This window comes from Stegodyphus dumicola, chromosome 10 (assembly GCF_044657685.1).
Source record: "Stegodyphus dumicola isolate Sdum_Otavi_A_Nest chromosome 10, ASM4465768v1".
NCBI lineage: Eukaryota > Metazoa > Arthropoda > Arachnida > Araneae > Eresidae > Stegodyphus > Stegodyphus dumicola.
The window spans coordinates 45,548,893-45,565,451 of NC_140777.1; the positions used below are offsets into that span (position 1 = coordinate 45,548,893).

Consider the following 16,559-nt stretch of genomic DNA (forward strand, 5'->3'; position numbering starts at 1 on the left):
GCTTTACAATACATTAAGACATTTACATGGGTTTATGGCTGTAATCTAATTATAAATGAAAAATTATTGTTTTTTTTTTTTTTAGTTGTTAGTTTAGTGTAATACATAATGGGACAACTGTATAGTAGTGCTCCATCATAAAGGTGCTAACACCTTTGTGTAAGTTGGCTGCTGTTCGAAGCTTTCACAAAGGTGCCCTGGCAGGAAAGTGTCTGCTCTCTTATGCAGATTAATTTTTAGATTAGAAAAACTATCTTCTAAATTTGACTTTTATGCTGGCATACCTCTCATTTTTCTTTGTTGGTCTGATTAGCAAAGCAAATGGCAATACCAGGACACTGGATGATTTGTGTAAATATGCCAGTATTTTATTAACAGGGAATTTTTTTAAGCACTCCATACATAATTGTGAATTTTTTCCCAAATAATCATTTTATCTTTGCTTGGAATACTAAGAAGTTACTTGAACTCATTTCTAGAACTGTTTCATAATGGTTAAGATCAGTGTAGAGTCTGGCTTCTGGAAATTATGTTACCTGCATTTAAACATAAAATATTAATCTTGCAATTTAAAAACTACAGTAAAAGCTTGACTATCCAAAAAGCTTGGTAAATGGGAAATTCTAAAAAATTCCAGATAATTGAGCATATAAAAAAGTGCAGTTCATGGTAGAAAAGCCAAGTGAATGGGAAAAAATATGTTGGGTCTAAAATTATAAAAAGAGTCATTTCATTTGTTATCATTTCATTTATATTAAGAATATCAAATACCATATTTAAGTTATATGAGATTTCAATAGGAAAAGGACATTCCAGACATAAATGCTAAATTAAAACATAATATCAGTTATGAAATATTGACCATGAAAACTGGCAGAGATCTTGATGCCATGATCCCATAATTTTGAAAATGCTTTTTTTGCATGTTGTTCCATTAAAATCAAATACCAAATTTTAGTCATTTTTTCAAAATGCAGTTAAAAACAGATAAATAGCAGTTACCTAATTTTGAGAATTAATTGGGTTTACATAAAGCCAAGGTGAAGATTATGTGATTGGGTTGTGATGTCATGCTTATCCATTCTTGGTGCTGCTTGGTAACAGTTTTTACTTCCTTGTACAAAGTAAAGGAAGTATTGTAATCACAAAAAATTCTGGGTGCCATATTTAAATGGAAATATCCATTTTGACGCTATCGAATGCAATTTAACCATGTTTTTTGTGTAGCATTAGTATGTAAGGACAGAATAAAAGACTTTTTCCTCAAATGAATTATAAAACTGATTTAAAATGCATTCAAATAAGATTTTTCCACGCCGTCTATACGTACTTACGTATGTATCTCGCATAACTCAAAAACGAATAGCCTCAGAACGTTAAAATTTTGTATGTGGGACTGCTAGAACATATAGATGTGCACCTTCCTGGTTGGCTGCAGTTGGCTGCACCAAAGTATACATATATATATATATATATAATGTTGTATGATCTTAAATTCATATCCACTCTGTTACTTGGCTCAGTGAGCTCAGTTTCTTTATTCTTATATGTTTGTAAATTGTGCATTTTTTGCTTTAAAAATAATTGAATTATGTTGTTTTTATCTTCCAGTTAAGATTTTTATGCATGTTATAGTTGTAATCAACCTGCATACAGCCTGCATGTAATAGTTGTAGAATTTTCAACAATTTAAAGCTGTTTAAGTGTGGCTAAGCCTATTTTTTTTTTACCATAGCAGCCATATTTGCTTTCCATTTGAAACTTAGCAGAGTAGTGGATTTGCTGCAAATTTAGAGAAATTAAGCTTTGCAATAACAAATTAACGTCTTCTTTTATTATTGTTAAATAGATTATGCATAATCCTGGAATTATCATTTAAGTTATTAAATTATCCCATATGTTGACTCAGCAGGGCATCTATAGCAAATATGGATAGTCATATAAGTCAGTTTCTATGCCTTCAGTGTCTTTTTGCCGAGTCAGACCAAAAGTAAGCTTTCAGTTTTGTGCACTCAAAAATCTACCTTCTTAGCCGGCGGCCAAATTGCTTGTTTTTGTGTAGAAACTGTAATTTTAATAATAAAAAAATTTTTTAAAATTGTTTTAACTGTATTTGGTGTTTTATGTTTTTCTATATCTTTCAATGTTTAATACAGTTATTTTGAGTTTTTATGTATTTTTGCCTTGGCATGAAGTGAGAACTGAATTAATTGAATGAGAAATCTATCTGAAATTCGAGGAAATAAGTTTAAATGAAATGCAGGAAAAAGTGCGTGCAATTTAATATTTCATACAAGGAAGTGATGTGGTGTACATATCAGATTTCTGCTAACGTGACAGTTCTGATTTGTGTCCTCCTCTTTGTGATTTATGATTAAGTTACAAGCCTCTTATTAAAAAAAAGTTTCTAAAATTTGAAAACTTTCTGGCTAGTTGGGCTTTTACCACATTATTAAAAAAAAAATTGAACATTCCCCCCCCATTTAAGCAGAATACAAGAGTTTATTTTTAATGTCTTTCTAAAAGAAATATAAATATTCTCAAAACGTGCCTGTAATGAATGTAATGTTGCAGATATTCTTCAAGATTCCCAGGACATCTCATATCAGTCTGATTCAAATGTAGGACCTTACAAGGCTGTAGTGACCATAAGGGATACATTAATACCAGCTAAGGAAAGGTAATGTGCAGTTTTCAGGTTTTACATTGTGATGATTTCTGCTTGTTTTTATGTTTTATTTATAATGTTTATTTCCATGCATAGGAAAGACAAGCTTTGGCTGTGGGATAAAGTTGTAGCATTTATAGAAGAAAATGAGTCAAGAGTCTCAGTGGAGTATAAAACAATAAATGGAGAAGATTTTAAAGTTTGGAGATGGAACCCTTGCACACCTGCTGAGGTATGTTTTTCTTTTATTAGTATTATTATTATATTGTAAAAACCAAATAAAAGATTTTTTTTGGAGGGGCGGGTGTTAAGAACAATGAATTTTCTGTTTATTAAAGTAAATTTTGAAATTCTACTGCTAAAAGTTTTTGTAAGAAATAAAAACTCAATTTCCAGTATAATAATATATTGAAGTCAGTTTCTGGACCGCTTTTGCCTAGAAACATTCTGTCAATGCATTTTTTTGCCTAGATGTTTATCAACATTTGAATACAACAGTTTATACAATTTATCATCAAGATACATTAACTATGCTGGTGAAGGTTATCAAACTATTTTTGAGTTGTACTCTTTGGTCAAAGTTTAAAACTGAATGTGCAGATTTCCCTAAAAGATTTTTCTAATGGCAAGTTTTAAATTAAAAAATAATAATAAATAATTGAAAAATAAATTGACATGAATGTTAATTGAAAAAAGAGCCTGTGTAATAAAATATTTCAAACTCATTTAAAGAATTATACTTGTATTTATTGAAGAAATTGATGGCATGAGATGCAGTAATCTTTAGGCAAAATCATACATTAAGTACCGATGCTTTTTTGCTGGCATATTTCCAGGTCTGTTTATAATTCTATTTATGGCTATGATAGTTTGTCAATTTTTAAAACAACATTGCTTTTACTTTAATTTCTTATTCATTCTTACTTTGTTTTCTATTTTAAATGTATTTAAGTACTTAAGTGTATTTTAAGGTGATTAATTTTTCTTCAGATGATGATGCTAGGTGATTCTTCAGATCATACTAGGTGATTAATTCTTCTCTATTTTTCAGTCACCCTTCTTTGTTTTCCCCCTCTTCATTTATGCAGTGATATGTGATTAAATTGATAATATCATTTGAAACATATTTTAGAAAGATTACTTATGGTTAATGGAAGTGCTAAGACAACAAGAAACAGCATAATATTCATAAACTTACAGGAATAGTTCTGAAGTTTTAAATCTACAGACTGTAACAAAACTAATAGCCACAACTGTAAGGGCTAATAGAACTTTCCAAAACAAACTACTTTCACCATACAATGGAGATCGGAAAGCAAACGACAAGCTGTGAGTGAGCGCTTTCTTTGGAGTGGATGACATCATCATTGCAGAACCCCATTATTCACCTGTTTTGTCACTAGTGATGCAGAAATATTAAAATGCAGAGAAGGCTCATATGTACCGTATGTACGGTGTTGCAGACAGCAGTGCTACAGAAACTGTAAGACTTTATCAGAACAATATCCAAGAAGGGTACTGCCCAGTTGGAAAACCTTTCAATACTTTCACTGACAGCTCTTGAAGTTGGCTCATTTCGCAGCCAAAGACATCACACAGGTCAACCAAGGAGTGTAAGAACAATAAATCCAATAGAGATAACCCTTGAGTCAATAGATAACCAGTCTGAATGAAACATGCAAGCAATAGCCCACAAACAAAATGTCAACAATGTGATGTTACAACATCTGTTGAGAGAAGAAAGGTTCTCTCAACAGATCTTACCATCTCCAGCAGGTCCAGGCTTTAAATGAAACAAATTTTCCATAAGTGTAACATTTACATGTTGGTTCCTGCAGCAGAGCATACTGCATCTGCAGCTCGCAGCATTTGTCCTGTTTATGGATGAAGTTGCATTCACATTGGTGGCATATTTAATATGTACAACAATCATGTGGGCCACAGTAAATCTTCATGCTACCCATTTAAGAAGCTGCCATCAAAAGTTCCTCATGAACGAAGTCGGGATCATTTATGATCACTTTATTGCTTATGTAGCTGCCTAGATGGGCTGAAATACCACACCTTTCTTCAGCAAGTGCTGCCTAATTAACTTCAAAATTCACAGGCATATATTTGAACAGTTTTATAGTTCCAGTATGATGGACTGCCAGCACATTTCTTCAGGATTGTGGGAAACTACGTGGGCATTGCCTTTCTGAACAGATTGATTGACTGCAGTGGACTTGTGCCATGATCTCCCAAGTCTCCCCAATCTGTTCTGGGTGATGCATGTATTACAGCTGATCCCTCATATAAGCATTTGTTGTAAACTTTTCAGTAATAAAAATTATTTCTCCTTTAATTTCACCAAATAACAGCCTAAAGTTTCACCATTTGCTTTCTGACCCTCTGTCAAACTGTCTGTTATCTGTTAATGCTCCATATAGTATTGATAATGAACGCTTCTATAAATTAAGAAGTTTTTTTTTATAGTTAACACTTCATTGAAAGAGAAAATACGTTCATACAAGTGATTGTATCAAAATGCTTTCCATTTAACTGGAAATATTGATCTCATGAAACAGCACTCAAAAGATGATTAAAATCTGAGTGGTTTATAAAACACATGTAAGAGCTTTATAATACCGGGTGATCAAAAAGTCAGTACAAATTTGAAAACTTAATAAATCACGGAATAATGTAGATAGAGAGGTAAAAATTGACACACATACTTAGAATGACATGGGATTTTATTAGAAAAGCAATAATTAGCATAACAAATTAAGACAAAGCAAAGATGATGTTCTTTACAGGAAAGGCTCAATATGTTCACCATCATTCCTCAACAATACCTGTAGTCGAGGAATAATGTTGTGAATAGCACTGTAAAGCATGTCCGGAGTTATGGTGAGGCATTGGTGTCGGATGTTGTCTTTCAGCATCCCTAGAGATGTCGGTCGATCACGATACACTTGCGACTTCAGGTAATCGCACGGACTGAGGTCTGGAAACCTGGGAGGCCAAGCATGACGAAAGTGGCTGCTGAGCACACGATCACCACCAAACGACGCACGCAAGAGATCTTTCACGCATCTAGCAATATGGGGTGGAGCGCCATCCTGCATAAAAATCGTACGTTCCAGCAGGTGTTTATCAGCCAGGCTGGGGACGATGCGATTCTGTAACATATTGGCGTACCTCTCACCCTTCACGGTAGCAGTTACAAAACCAGAATCACACATTTCCTAGAACAAAAAAGGCCCGATATCAGTATTTTGAACTCTCTCTCTCTCTCTTTTTTTTTTTTTTTGTTTGTTCGTTCTTATAAAACTCACGTCATTCTAAGTATGTGTGTCAATTTTTACCTCTCTTTCTACATTATTCCGTGATTTATTAAGTTTTCAAATTTATACTGACTTTTTGATCACCCGGTATATTGTACTATTATTTAGTTGCGTACTAATTATTTGTGCTACTATTTCATATTTGTTAGTCTTTATTAATAAAGTTGATGTGGATTCTTTGCTGTGAAATATTCCATCTATAAACTAAAACAAAAAGTTTTGCTATTTTATTTTTGACTGCTCTGCAGGTCTTGCTTTTCCTTTGTTTTCCCCCTGCAATATTTTACTGCCTATATTAATAACTATATAATAATCTGAGAAAATCTTGTTTAAGGAACCTAAAAGTATTGAGGCTAAAGAGGGTCTTAAGTTATAAGTCTATTATACTTCTTATTAATTATATATGATAAAAAATTTAGGAAATGAACATTTTTTAATTTAGTTGGAAAACCTTTCAATGCGTAGTCATTTGTGCTTTGTTTTTGATAAACTATATTGCTTATTAACCATGTTGTATTTTAAAATCCATAAAACTGAAACCAAATTTATAATTTGAGGTCTTAGATTTCACTTTGATAAGCTTGCATAAGCTCTAGCATTGTTATTGGGATAGTTGTTATGATATCTGCAAGATTCTACCCCAAGATATCTGTAATATTATCTCATTTCCAATTTTGTTAAGAAATCTACTTAGATAAGACCAAGTAAAAGTTATGGAAATTATAGTGATGATAACTAAAATAATGTTAATTGTTAAATGTTTGATAAACTATATTGCTTATTAACCATGTTGTATTTTAAAATCCATAAAACTGAAACCAAATTTATAATTTGAGGTCTTAGATTTCACTTTGATAAGCTTGCATAAGCTCTAGCATTGTTATTGGGATAGTTGTTATGATATCTGCAAGATTCTACCCCAAGATATCTGTAATATTATCTCATTTCCAATTTTGTTAAGAAATATACTTAGATAAGACCAAGTAAAAGTTATGGAAATTATAGTGATGATAACTAAAATAATGTTAATTGTATGGCTAGATACTCATGATAGAAAGAAAATTCAATAATTTAGTCAAAAGAACTTTAAAAAATGTAATACTTTAATATTTAACATTTTATTGTGGTATTATATATGGATTGTTCAGCCCTAGTTATGTATTATATAAAATTTATAATGCTAAACAATGGAATTTATTGTTTAGTTAATATAGTGTGTATATATGCATTTTTTAATTAGCATTTTTCTGTAAATATTTACTTAAAACTATTAAGTCTTATATATTTTGTTTATCAGCATGAAGGAGGCAAACAAGGAAAAGTTTGGCAGGGCCAAGGTAAAAATCTTTCTTAATTTTTAAATATGTTTTAATATCTAAGTGTTTAAGTTTTAAATATGTTTTAGTATTTATCAAATTCAAGGAGTCTGTCATTATATGCATTTAAAGATTTATTTTTTTATTTATTCATTCGTTATTTATTTGTTTATTTTTTTTTCATTTGTAGCTTTCAATAGTTTAGGCAAAGGAAGGAATCCAACATACAGTCCGACACCTTGTTTGAAAATAAGAAACATGTTTGACTCTGAAGTGTGAGTTTAGATTTTTTTTATGACAAATAAATTTTCAAATATCTATTAGCATTTAGCATTATGAACCAGAATGTCGATCCAGAAAGTGTATTGTAAAAAGTGTCTGTGGTTAATCTTTGATATAATTTTAAAAAAACAAAGACAAATGTATTTCATATATAATACTGTATCTAAAAATGTAGTATAATTAATTACATCTGTAGTATTATTAATTGAACCTATGCAATTAGAATAAATCCACATATACCTTATCAAGAAAGTCCATTTTATATATCTTTAAAAATGTCATCTATTCCAGTACTCAGATTTCATATGTTCATTTGCTGTGTGTGCTTAGTGGCAGCCAGTATGGTATAGCATGGTTCTTGACTAAACATGTGCAAGCAGTATAATAAATATATCTTTTCAGTTATTTTGATAATGATCCATTGGATGCAAGTATGACACATTAAAAATAATAATAATAATGATGATGAATCAAGCATTTTAAGAAGAAAGAAAAGCAATATTGTTAAGATTAAAGTTCCTAACTTCAAATTCTGTTGTGTAGGTGGCAGTTTCAGACTTTACTATTTTAAAGTGCTTTTTATTTATTTCTAGAACTATTCTGTTTCATTAATTGTTAAATGTTTATTATTTCATTTTTCGTATTAACTAGCATTTATGTGATTGGTAGTAGCGATTTAAAAAGTATATTATATTTGCTGTTCTTATTCAGTTGGTTTGTGGATGCTATGAAGGCTAATATGTATGAATAAAACACTCAAGTTGAGATAAACTCTTTAGCATAGAATATATTGGATACTTTGTTGTTATATTTTGAGAAGGTAAGTACCTTCATTACTTTAATTCAAGTCTTTTCAACTGAAGTCTGGTGAGTTAAAACAAAGTCTAGCGAGTTAAAACAAGTAAGTTAAATTTCATTTCAGATTTAAATTTTAATATAGTTAGTTCACAGATAATATTTAGAATATATAATCCATAATCAGTACTTTTGACTCATTGATGATGGAGACCTATGGATGTATTTTAAAAATTTGTTGAATATTATTGATATTTATATATGGAATATTAAATAGTTATTTATTTTCAGTAGTGTCAAATTTAGGGAAAAAAAAAGTGAATTGTAAGCAAAAGCATAAAGCAAACTGTTCTTTACTGTGCAATTCCAGTATGCTAAGCTTGAAAACAAAATCACCAAAGGTCAATCACCAATTTATCAGATTGACTTTGGAGAATTTAAAGTTTGGAAAGGTCAACAAAATGAAAAGCAAACTCAGATAGATGTCTTAAGTAATCAAATTGAAGATTTAGTTAGTGATTTAGAGGAGTTACAGACAGGCAAAATAGTCAGAAATGTTCTGAAAAGCTATTTGGAATCAATATAAAGATTGAGTATACTTTAAAGCCACAAAGTAATAAATTTGTTAAAACTAATGAGGATCTAATTCTACTTCAAAGTAATCTATTTTCTAAATTTGATCTGCATAGTTCTAATGGAAATGTTAAGCATTTGTTAAGCTATAAGCAAATAGCAAATACTTTTATCTACTATTTCTGAATGTACTGATATGCAAAAATTAGAGTATTTGAAAGCATCTGAGGTTGGGTCTGCCTCCTAAATTAATAAAAGTCTTCTCAAAGAAAGAATCAAGTTACAGTGAAGCTTAGGCAGCCTTAGTATCATGATTTGACAAAATGAAAAATTTAGTATATGCTAAATTAAATGCATCTTGTAATTTTAAACCTTTGAGACCTGATTGCTGAAAATCAATCTTAGAATTGTTACATAATTAGGTACTTTTCCATTATGTACCTGCCATGCTTCCTGGTACCTCTAAAAGAGAAACCAAACACATGCTGAAACCCAATGATAGTGCCATCTGGGCTATCGTTGTGTCTATGTGTGTATTTATGAACTATTCTTATAACTAGATATTGTGTACAATTAAAATAACTCGCTAAAATGTAGGGTAGATGCATAATGAAAAAGTACCGATAATTCTAATTAAGCCGTGCAAAACTCTTAAGTGCTTGGAATTTGAATTCAGTTCATTTGTAGATTTAATTTGCAAATGAAATTACACAATGGCTTTTGAAGGCAGTGGAAATTATCTTTTGATAATGTTGCTTTTCTGGCTTATGAAAATTTTATTCTGTTTCCCCAAAACAAGTGAAGAGTTTGCAAGTTGGACGTGAAATCAATTTAAAGGCAGAAAATAAAAGTTATTTTTAAAGACTCAGTCAGTAATATTATAGTAGAAAATTTAAGGACTGGAGCTAATAATTTAATGTGCCATGAATGTTCTGAGCTACAAGCATCCACATTTCCATAAAAAATCCACAGAAGAAAAATGGAATACAGTAAAAAAATTGGAAGTTTTGAATTAAATGTTTAAAATTATTTTGTTGCAAAATATTTGATTTCTACAAGGTGGCATTATTGTAATCCTAAGCACAGATACTTTTGCACTGTGATAAATCATTTCCAGTTTCTTCATCTGACATTGAAGACAATGTGGATTTTGCAAATAGGAGTAGTCTACCTTAGTTTTTTCCAATTGTTTGACAGGTACTCATACTGATCATCAGAACTTATTTCCAACAGTAATTATTCTTTTAGGGTCAAATACTGGAAATTTTGTACCATATAGAGCCCTGGTGGATTCAGACAGTCAAAAAACTCAAATCTCGAAGGCTTGTTCTCAGAACCAGATTTAGATTTGACGAAAAGCTAAGCTATTTGAGATATGGGGCCTTTCATGAGGGATATCAATAATTTTTTTTTTTTTTTATGTGGGATATGGTACAATTTTTGGGGGTGTCCCCAAGAAAGTGGGGGTCCTAAGCTATAGCTTGTGCAGCTTATACATAAATCTGGCACTGCTAGTTCTAAAAAATTAGGGCTGCCACTGAGAACTATAAATCACAAAATATCAGGCAATAATAAAATTATTTCAGAAATTGCTCTTTTTAAGGTTCACATTGTTTTAAAATCCTATGTCAGTAATGGAATATTATGCATTGATGGTTAATAATGTGAAATTAATCTTCCTAACTTTACGTTTCATGTTTGTCATAGCCTCATTTGGAAGATTTATAGTCAACTGATCTGAACTTTTTTTATATCCATGCCCACTGACATTAATACGAGCAGTTGATTTGTTTCCATCTAATTATATAAGGACAATGAGTTCTTGGACCTAAAAGTAATTCTTGTCCTTTAAAATCAAACCTGGGAGGGTTTCTCTCAGGAATCACATGTAAATCCATCACAGTCCTCTAAATCGATCCTTAATTGCCATGCTACAGTGTAGTTAAATTATGACCTTCAGAACTTTTGAAAGATTGATTCTATTCCTAACATATTATTAGATCAGAGTTCTGAAGATTTATAAGCTAAAACTGTAACTAGAACCCAATTTGGAAGGTGTATGGTGGATGTCTTTTTTAAGAAGGCTCCAGAATTAGGCAAATCAGATGCTCTGAAGCGATTTTGACTGTTAGAATCTGAGCTCAGTAAAAATCATTAGCTTAAAGAAGAGTATCATACCTTTATGCTAGAATATATTGACCTAAATTGTATAGAGTGAGTTCCAAAACCTGATCTTGATCAAAATTAAATTATTTCTGTATGCCTCACCATGGATAATGAGGATAGTACAAAGTTAAGAATCATTTCTAATACTGGGGGTTCAATAGGATATTCTTTAAATTACTTTCTTGAAGTGAGCCCAGAGTTACAACCAGATTTGTAGTCATACCCAAATAGCCTTGACAGGGGACACTGCAAAGATCTGTAGCCAAATTGTAATTAGCCACAGGCATGGTGATTTTCAAAGATTCTTTTGGCAATTCCAGCCGGATGAATCTCTTACTAACTAAAGACTGTTAACTGTAACTTATGACATAGTTTCTGTACCTTTCCTTGCAATAAGAACATTTCATCAGCTGTCAAAAGGTTATAGCTCAGAATTTTCTTGTGCTGTCATATAATTCTAGAAAAATTTTTGTCAGCAATCTTCTTGATGGGTCTCAATCAGTCGATGAAGCCAAACAATTGATCAGTGATTTAAATCATGTCTTATCTAAAGATGGCTTCACACTTAGGAAGTGGAATTCAAATGTACCATCAGTTCTTGTTAATCTTTCTGAGGAACTTATATCTACTATGCAAAATGTAAATCTTCCAGAAGACTCACCCCAAAAGTTCTTTGGCCTTATTTGGAATTAATTCTTCAGAAGGGATATTGAATATTCATGTTAGTAGTCTTATGTCTATGCATATAAAGTGAGATTTTTTTATCTTGAATAACATGCATTTTTGATCCTTTTAGATTTTCATTCCTTAGTACAATCATGTAAAATATATTGGAGCATCATATAAAATCTCTTAGGGGTGATCCAGTTTCAAATTCTGTTTGGAGTACTTGGAAAAGAATCAGTTCTCAAATTGGACTCCCAAAATCAATTGGGATAAGAAGATATTTAAGCATCCCAACGATGTCCTATTCATGCTTTCAGCTTCATGGATTTTATGATGATTTAGGCAAAGTATATACAGCAATTTTTACTTTAGCATGATCTCTTCTCTTGGTGAAATTTCTGTAGATTTCATTGCAGCTAAAGCCAAAGTAAAGCCCATAAAGTGACTTTACTTAGGTTGCCTAGCATGTGACATTACCCATGAGTTTATGCTGCATATTAGTAGCTCAGTTATGTTTAAAAGTAAGTAAGCATTGCTCATTAATTTAAGTGAAATTTATTTGTGGTCTGACTGACAAATTGTTTTAACTTGGATCTACTCTTCACCTACTAAAGAAAATCAGTTTGTGACAAATAGAGCTAACTAAATTTAATCACTTTTTCCTTAAGTAGTTTGGACTTAATGTTTGTAGCTCTTCGAATCCTGAAGATATTGCTTTCAAAGGCATTTTGCCTAAAGATGTTCTGGTTCACAAACTTTGGTGGATTGGACCTGAATAGCTCCTATCTAATGTCAAATTGCCCTTGTGTTCTCTTAAAACTCAAAATGTTATTTTACAGACTTCAAAGGAAATCACGAGTCATGTGGCAGTATCAAATGATAAAACCTTTCCTGAATTTTTGCAAGTTACCTTCTTATTCTAAACTTTGCAGAGCATTAGCTTTCTGTCTCAGATTTGTTTACAATTCTAGTCATTGTGATATATAGTGTACATGAACTTTGAGAGCAAAAGAGGGGTTAAACACCATCATATTCTTAGACTCATTCAAGAGCATGAATTTCCTTAAGAACTGAAGATGCTGAAGAGAAATCAGCCTTTGATGTTCAACAGTAAATATCTTTCTTTGAATATTTTCTTAGTCAGTAGAGGACTAATTAGAGTTGGCTATTAATTGTCTTGACATCAGTCATTCAGCCAAGATCAATTTTGCAATCTTGGCTAAATGACTGATGTCAAGACAATGAATTGATGAGAGAAAAACTTCCAGTTCTTCTGCCAAATTCATGGCTTTGCCAAATTAATAATTCACCATTACCATATTCAGCATTTCCACACAAGTACACAGTTAATTCTCTCCCTAATTAGAAAAAAAAATACTGGCTTATGAATGACATTTAATGAGTGATATTGGAAGTTATAAATGATTGTATCTTATGCAAGCATTTAAAGAGACAAATATGTCAACAGATTATAGGAGATCGACCAGCCAAAAGGATCACTTTAATTTGAGCATTTTGTTAAGTGGGGGATCATTTTGCAAGCCTGATTATTACGTAACCAAATACACAAACATTTATTTCATGTCAAAAGTATTTCTTCAGATATCTCTTTTGATAATGGAAAAAGTTTTAAAGGCACTGCAACCCACCTTAAGCATATATTTCATACAGTTAGTTCAAAGAATACATACAATTAGTTAGAAGTTAAGTAAAATTTCGCTACAGGTTGCTTAACAATTTACGTTTTATATCATCTTATTCTTCTTACTTTTGTGGTTTTGGGGAAGTAGCTATTAAGCTTACCAAAAATCACTTACTTAAAGCATGCAAAATCAGCATTCTCAGTTTTGAAGATTTAAGTAATCTATTGGGAGTGGGGGGGGGGAAAGGCATTTATTGTGAAAAAACGATACCTTATGTTTTATTCAAAGTATTATCCACTACTTTTTCCCATAATTCTGGCAGCATATGAATACTGCATCAGAAGAATGCATCATCTTTCGAGGCTATCCACAAACTGACTCAATTTTTGTTATTTTCATATGATGTGAAGTGCTGCTTAGACAGGTGATATGTTTTGTGTATGTGGTGGGTGGGATAAAACTTCCCATTTGGGTGTTTCCAAGTAGGTTTTGACCAGTGCTGCAACATGTGGATGAGCATTATCATGCTGGAGAATAATTTTGTCATGGCTGGATTAGTAATGGGTGTATTTTTCCTTGAACACTTGGCTCAATCTTATCAATTGTGTTTGGTAGAGAGCCCTGGTAATCGTTTCGTTCAGTTTGAATAACTCATAATACATGGTACACCATGCTGATCCCACACAACATGATTTTTTTCCGTGAATTTTCAGCTTGGTTTTCAATGTTGAATCATGGCCAGGTGCTCCCCATGATTTCTTCTTCTTTTGTTTATTGTAGCAGATCCATTTTCAAGACTAATGACCATACAATGCAAAACACCCTTTTGTTTATGCCTGGCAAGCAGCATTTCACGTATAAACAATTAGTGTTTCTTGGCTTCAATTCATTTGAAACCCAATTTCCTTGCTTTTCAATCATTCCAAATGATTTGAGACTTATTGTTGAGTCCCTTCTAATGTAAGTGCAAGTTCTTCTTAGGTTTGGCTCTTATCTTCATCTAGTAATGCTTCCAGTTCCATGTCTTTGTACACTTTCGGCCCTCCGCTACATCTTTTATCTTCACGTCATATTCTCCATTCTTAAAATTTTAAACCACTCATGACAACTTTTCTTACTTAAGGCAGCCTCACTATATGCTTTTATAAGCAATCGATGCACCTCAGCTACAACTCCACTTTCTGCAGATCATTCAGATGTTAGAGTATGTGCAGCAGAACATTTCTGGATTGGGGTCCATCTCTTAGAAATTCCTGAATGTAGTCAACAAATCTGAAGTTATCTCGATGGAATCTAATTTAATGAATTAAACAAGACTTCTGAAGATGAGGGACAAGAAATTATTTACATTGTAGAGACATTAGGTATTTTTGGAAGCAGGCAAGATGAAAAATGAGCAGTCGTCTTTGCCAGGAATCGAACCATGGATCTCTGGAATACCGGCCCAGCGTGCAGAACCACGAAGGCACGCTAGGGAGACGGGAGAAATAGCTTATATTCTCCCCCTTTTAAAGGGCAACTGGAGTTTTTTTAGGGGACCCAATCACCAAAGCTCGGGGAAGGAGAATCATCATCCCCTTTTAGTTTGGGTGCCACTGTAGAGACATTAGGATTTTTTGGAAGCAAGAAAAATGAGCAAACACCTTTGCTGGGAATCAAACTGTGGGCCTCTGGATACTGACCCAGCATGCAGAACCACTACATCACAAAGGCATGCTAGGAAGGCGGGAGAAATACCTTATAACATCATTTCCAGAATAGCTCAAATTGGTGTTTTCAAAGTGATCTTCAAACGGGACTTCATTTGTTCCTGATCCAGAGATTCCACTCTCAACTGGAGTATGGGTAGGTTTATTCACACTTATTCAGGATTTGAACAACAAGTATGAGTGGTAAGCATTTGGACTCAAGTTGGAAAAATTCAGTGTCTCGTATCTAAAATGACTCCTTTACTCCTGCCAGGAGAGGATGTTTGGTTTTAAGATTAAAGTTATTAACTTTAAATTCTGTTTTATAAATAGCAGTTCCTGACATTATTCTATTTTAAAGTGCTTTTTACTTATTTCTAAAAGTATTCTCTTCTATTAACTGTTTAATGTTTATTGGTTCATTTTTCATAGTAACTAGTATTTATATAATTGGCAACAGTTGTATATATATTAAGAATAGCATAACTTAAACTCAGTTGCATTAGTGCTTTGAGCAATGGTGATGTATTATAAAATGATGAGCTTCATTATACTATTTGTCAACCCACTATATGTGTGTAGGTGTGGATAATGCCTGGTAAATTATACTTACCCAACACTATTGTACTAAAAATGGAGTTTGGATTGCTTTGTATGATTTGTATTCGGCCATTAGGTTCTTATGAAAGATGCTATGAATGTGGATGTCTATCTTAATATTTTAAGCAATTCCCTGTTGTTTACATTGTGGTAAGAATGTGTATATGGCTCTGTTCTTATTTCAATATGGTAGTGCTTTTATCCATGCAGAAAATGTATGCAAAGATGATGTAGATGTTAAAGAATCAGACTGAAGAGTTTAAAGCCCTGACCTCAACTTTATAAAGTACAGTACAAAGTCCGTAATCCGGATGTCCATTATCCGGAATGATCTATAATCCGGGCCTCAAAGCTACAAACTTTATGCATGCGCGTAGAGAATGCGCATACATTACGCACATATGCTTTACGCATGCACGTGTTGAAAGAAATGTTTCATGAAGTAAACAAATAAATAGTAAGTAATCTGATACCCTTTAAATCGTAATTGCTTTTTATTTCATAAATTACAGTTTCATATTTTTAATAATATAATTTCTGCATGCTATCTTACCAGATTTAAAATGATGATCTATAATCCGGAATCCCTGAAGTCACGACGAGTCCGGATTACAGACTTTGTACTGTACCTGTAATATCAATTAGAACACAATAAGAAAACCAGGCTATGCCATGTCCATATTAAGGATAGAATTGACTGGCTTTCTTTTGCAACATTAATATTAGATTCCAGTGGTAACATTCCAGAAATTAATGAATAGTTTTTCTAATAGCTGTCATCACAGTGAGATGTAGATCCCTACCATTTTTTGCAGAAGAAACAACATATTAAAGTG

The 16,559-nt window shown here is 32.3% G+C and overlaps 1 protein-coding gene across 1 annotated transcript in view; it reads left to right on the forward strand.

Moving 5' to 3' along the window:
* Nucleotides 1-16,559, forward strand: part of MAN1 (LEM domain-containing inner nuclear membrane protein MAN1) — a 121,272-nt gene that overhangs the window by 82,083 nt on the left and 22,630 nt on the right. Inside the window, exons 9-12 of the mRNA XM_085824915.1 lie at nt 2,575-2,680; nt 2,765-2,900; nt 7,292-7,331; nt 7,501-7,585. Coding sequence (XP_085681041.1) covers nt 2,575-2,680; nt 2,765-2,900; nt 7,292-7,331; nt 7,501-7,585 — 367 coding nt within the window. The remainder of the gene's footprint in view (nt 1-2,574; nt 2,681-2,764; nt 2,901-7,291; nt 7,332-7,500; nt 7,586-16,559) is intronic.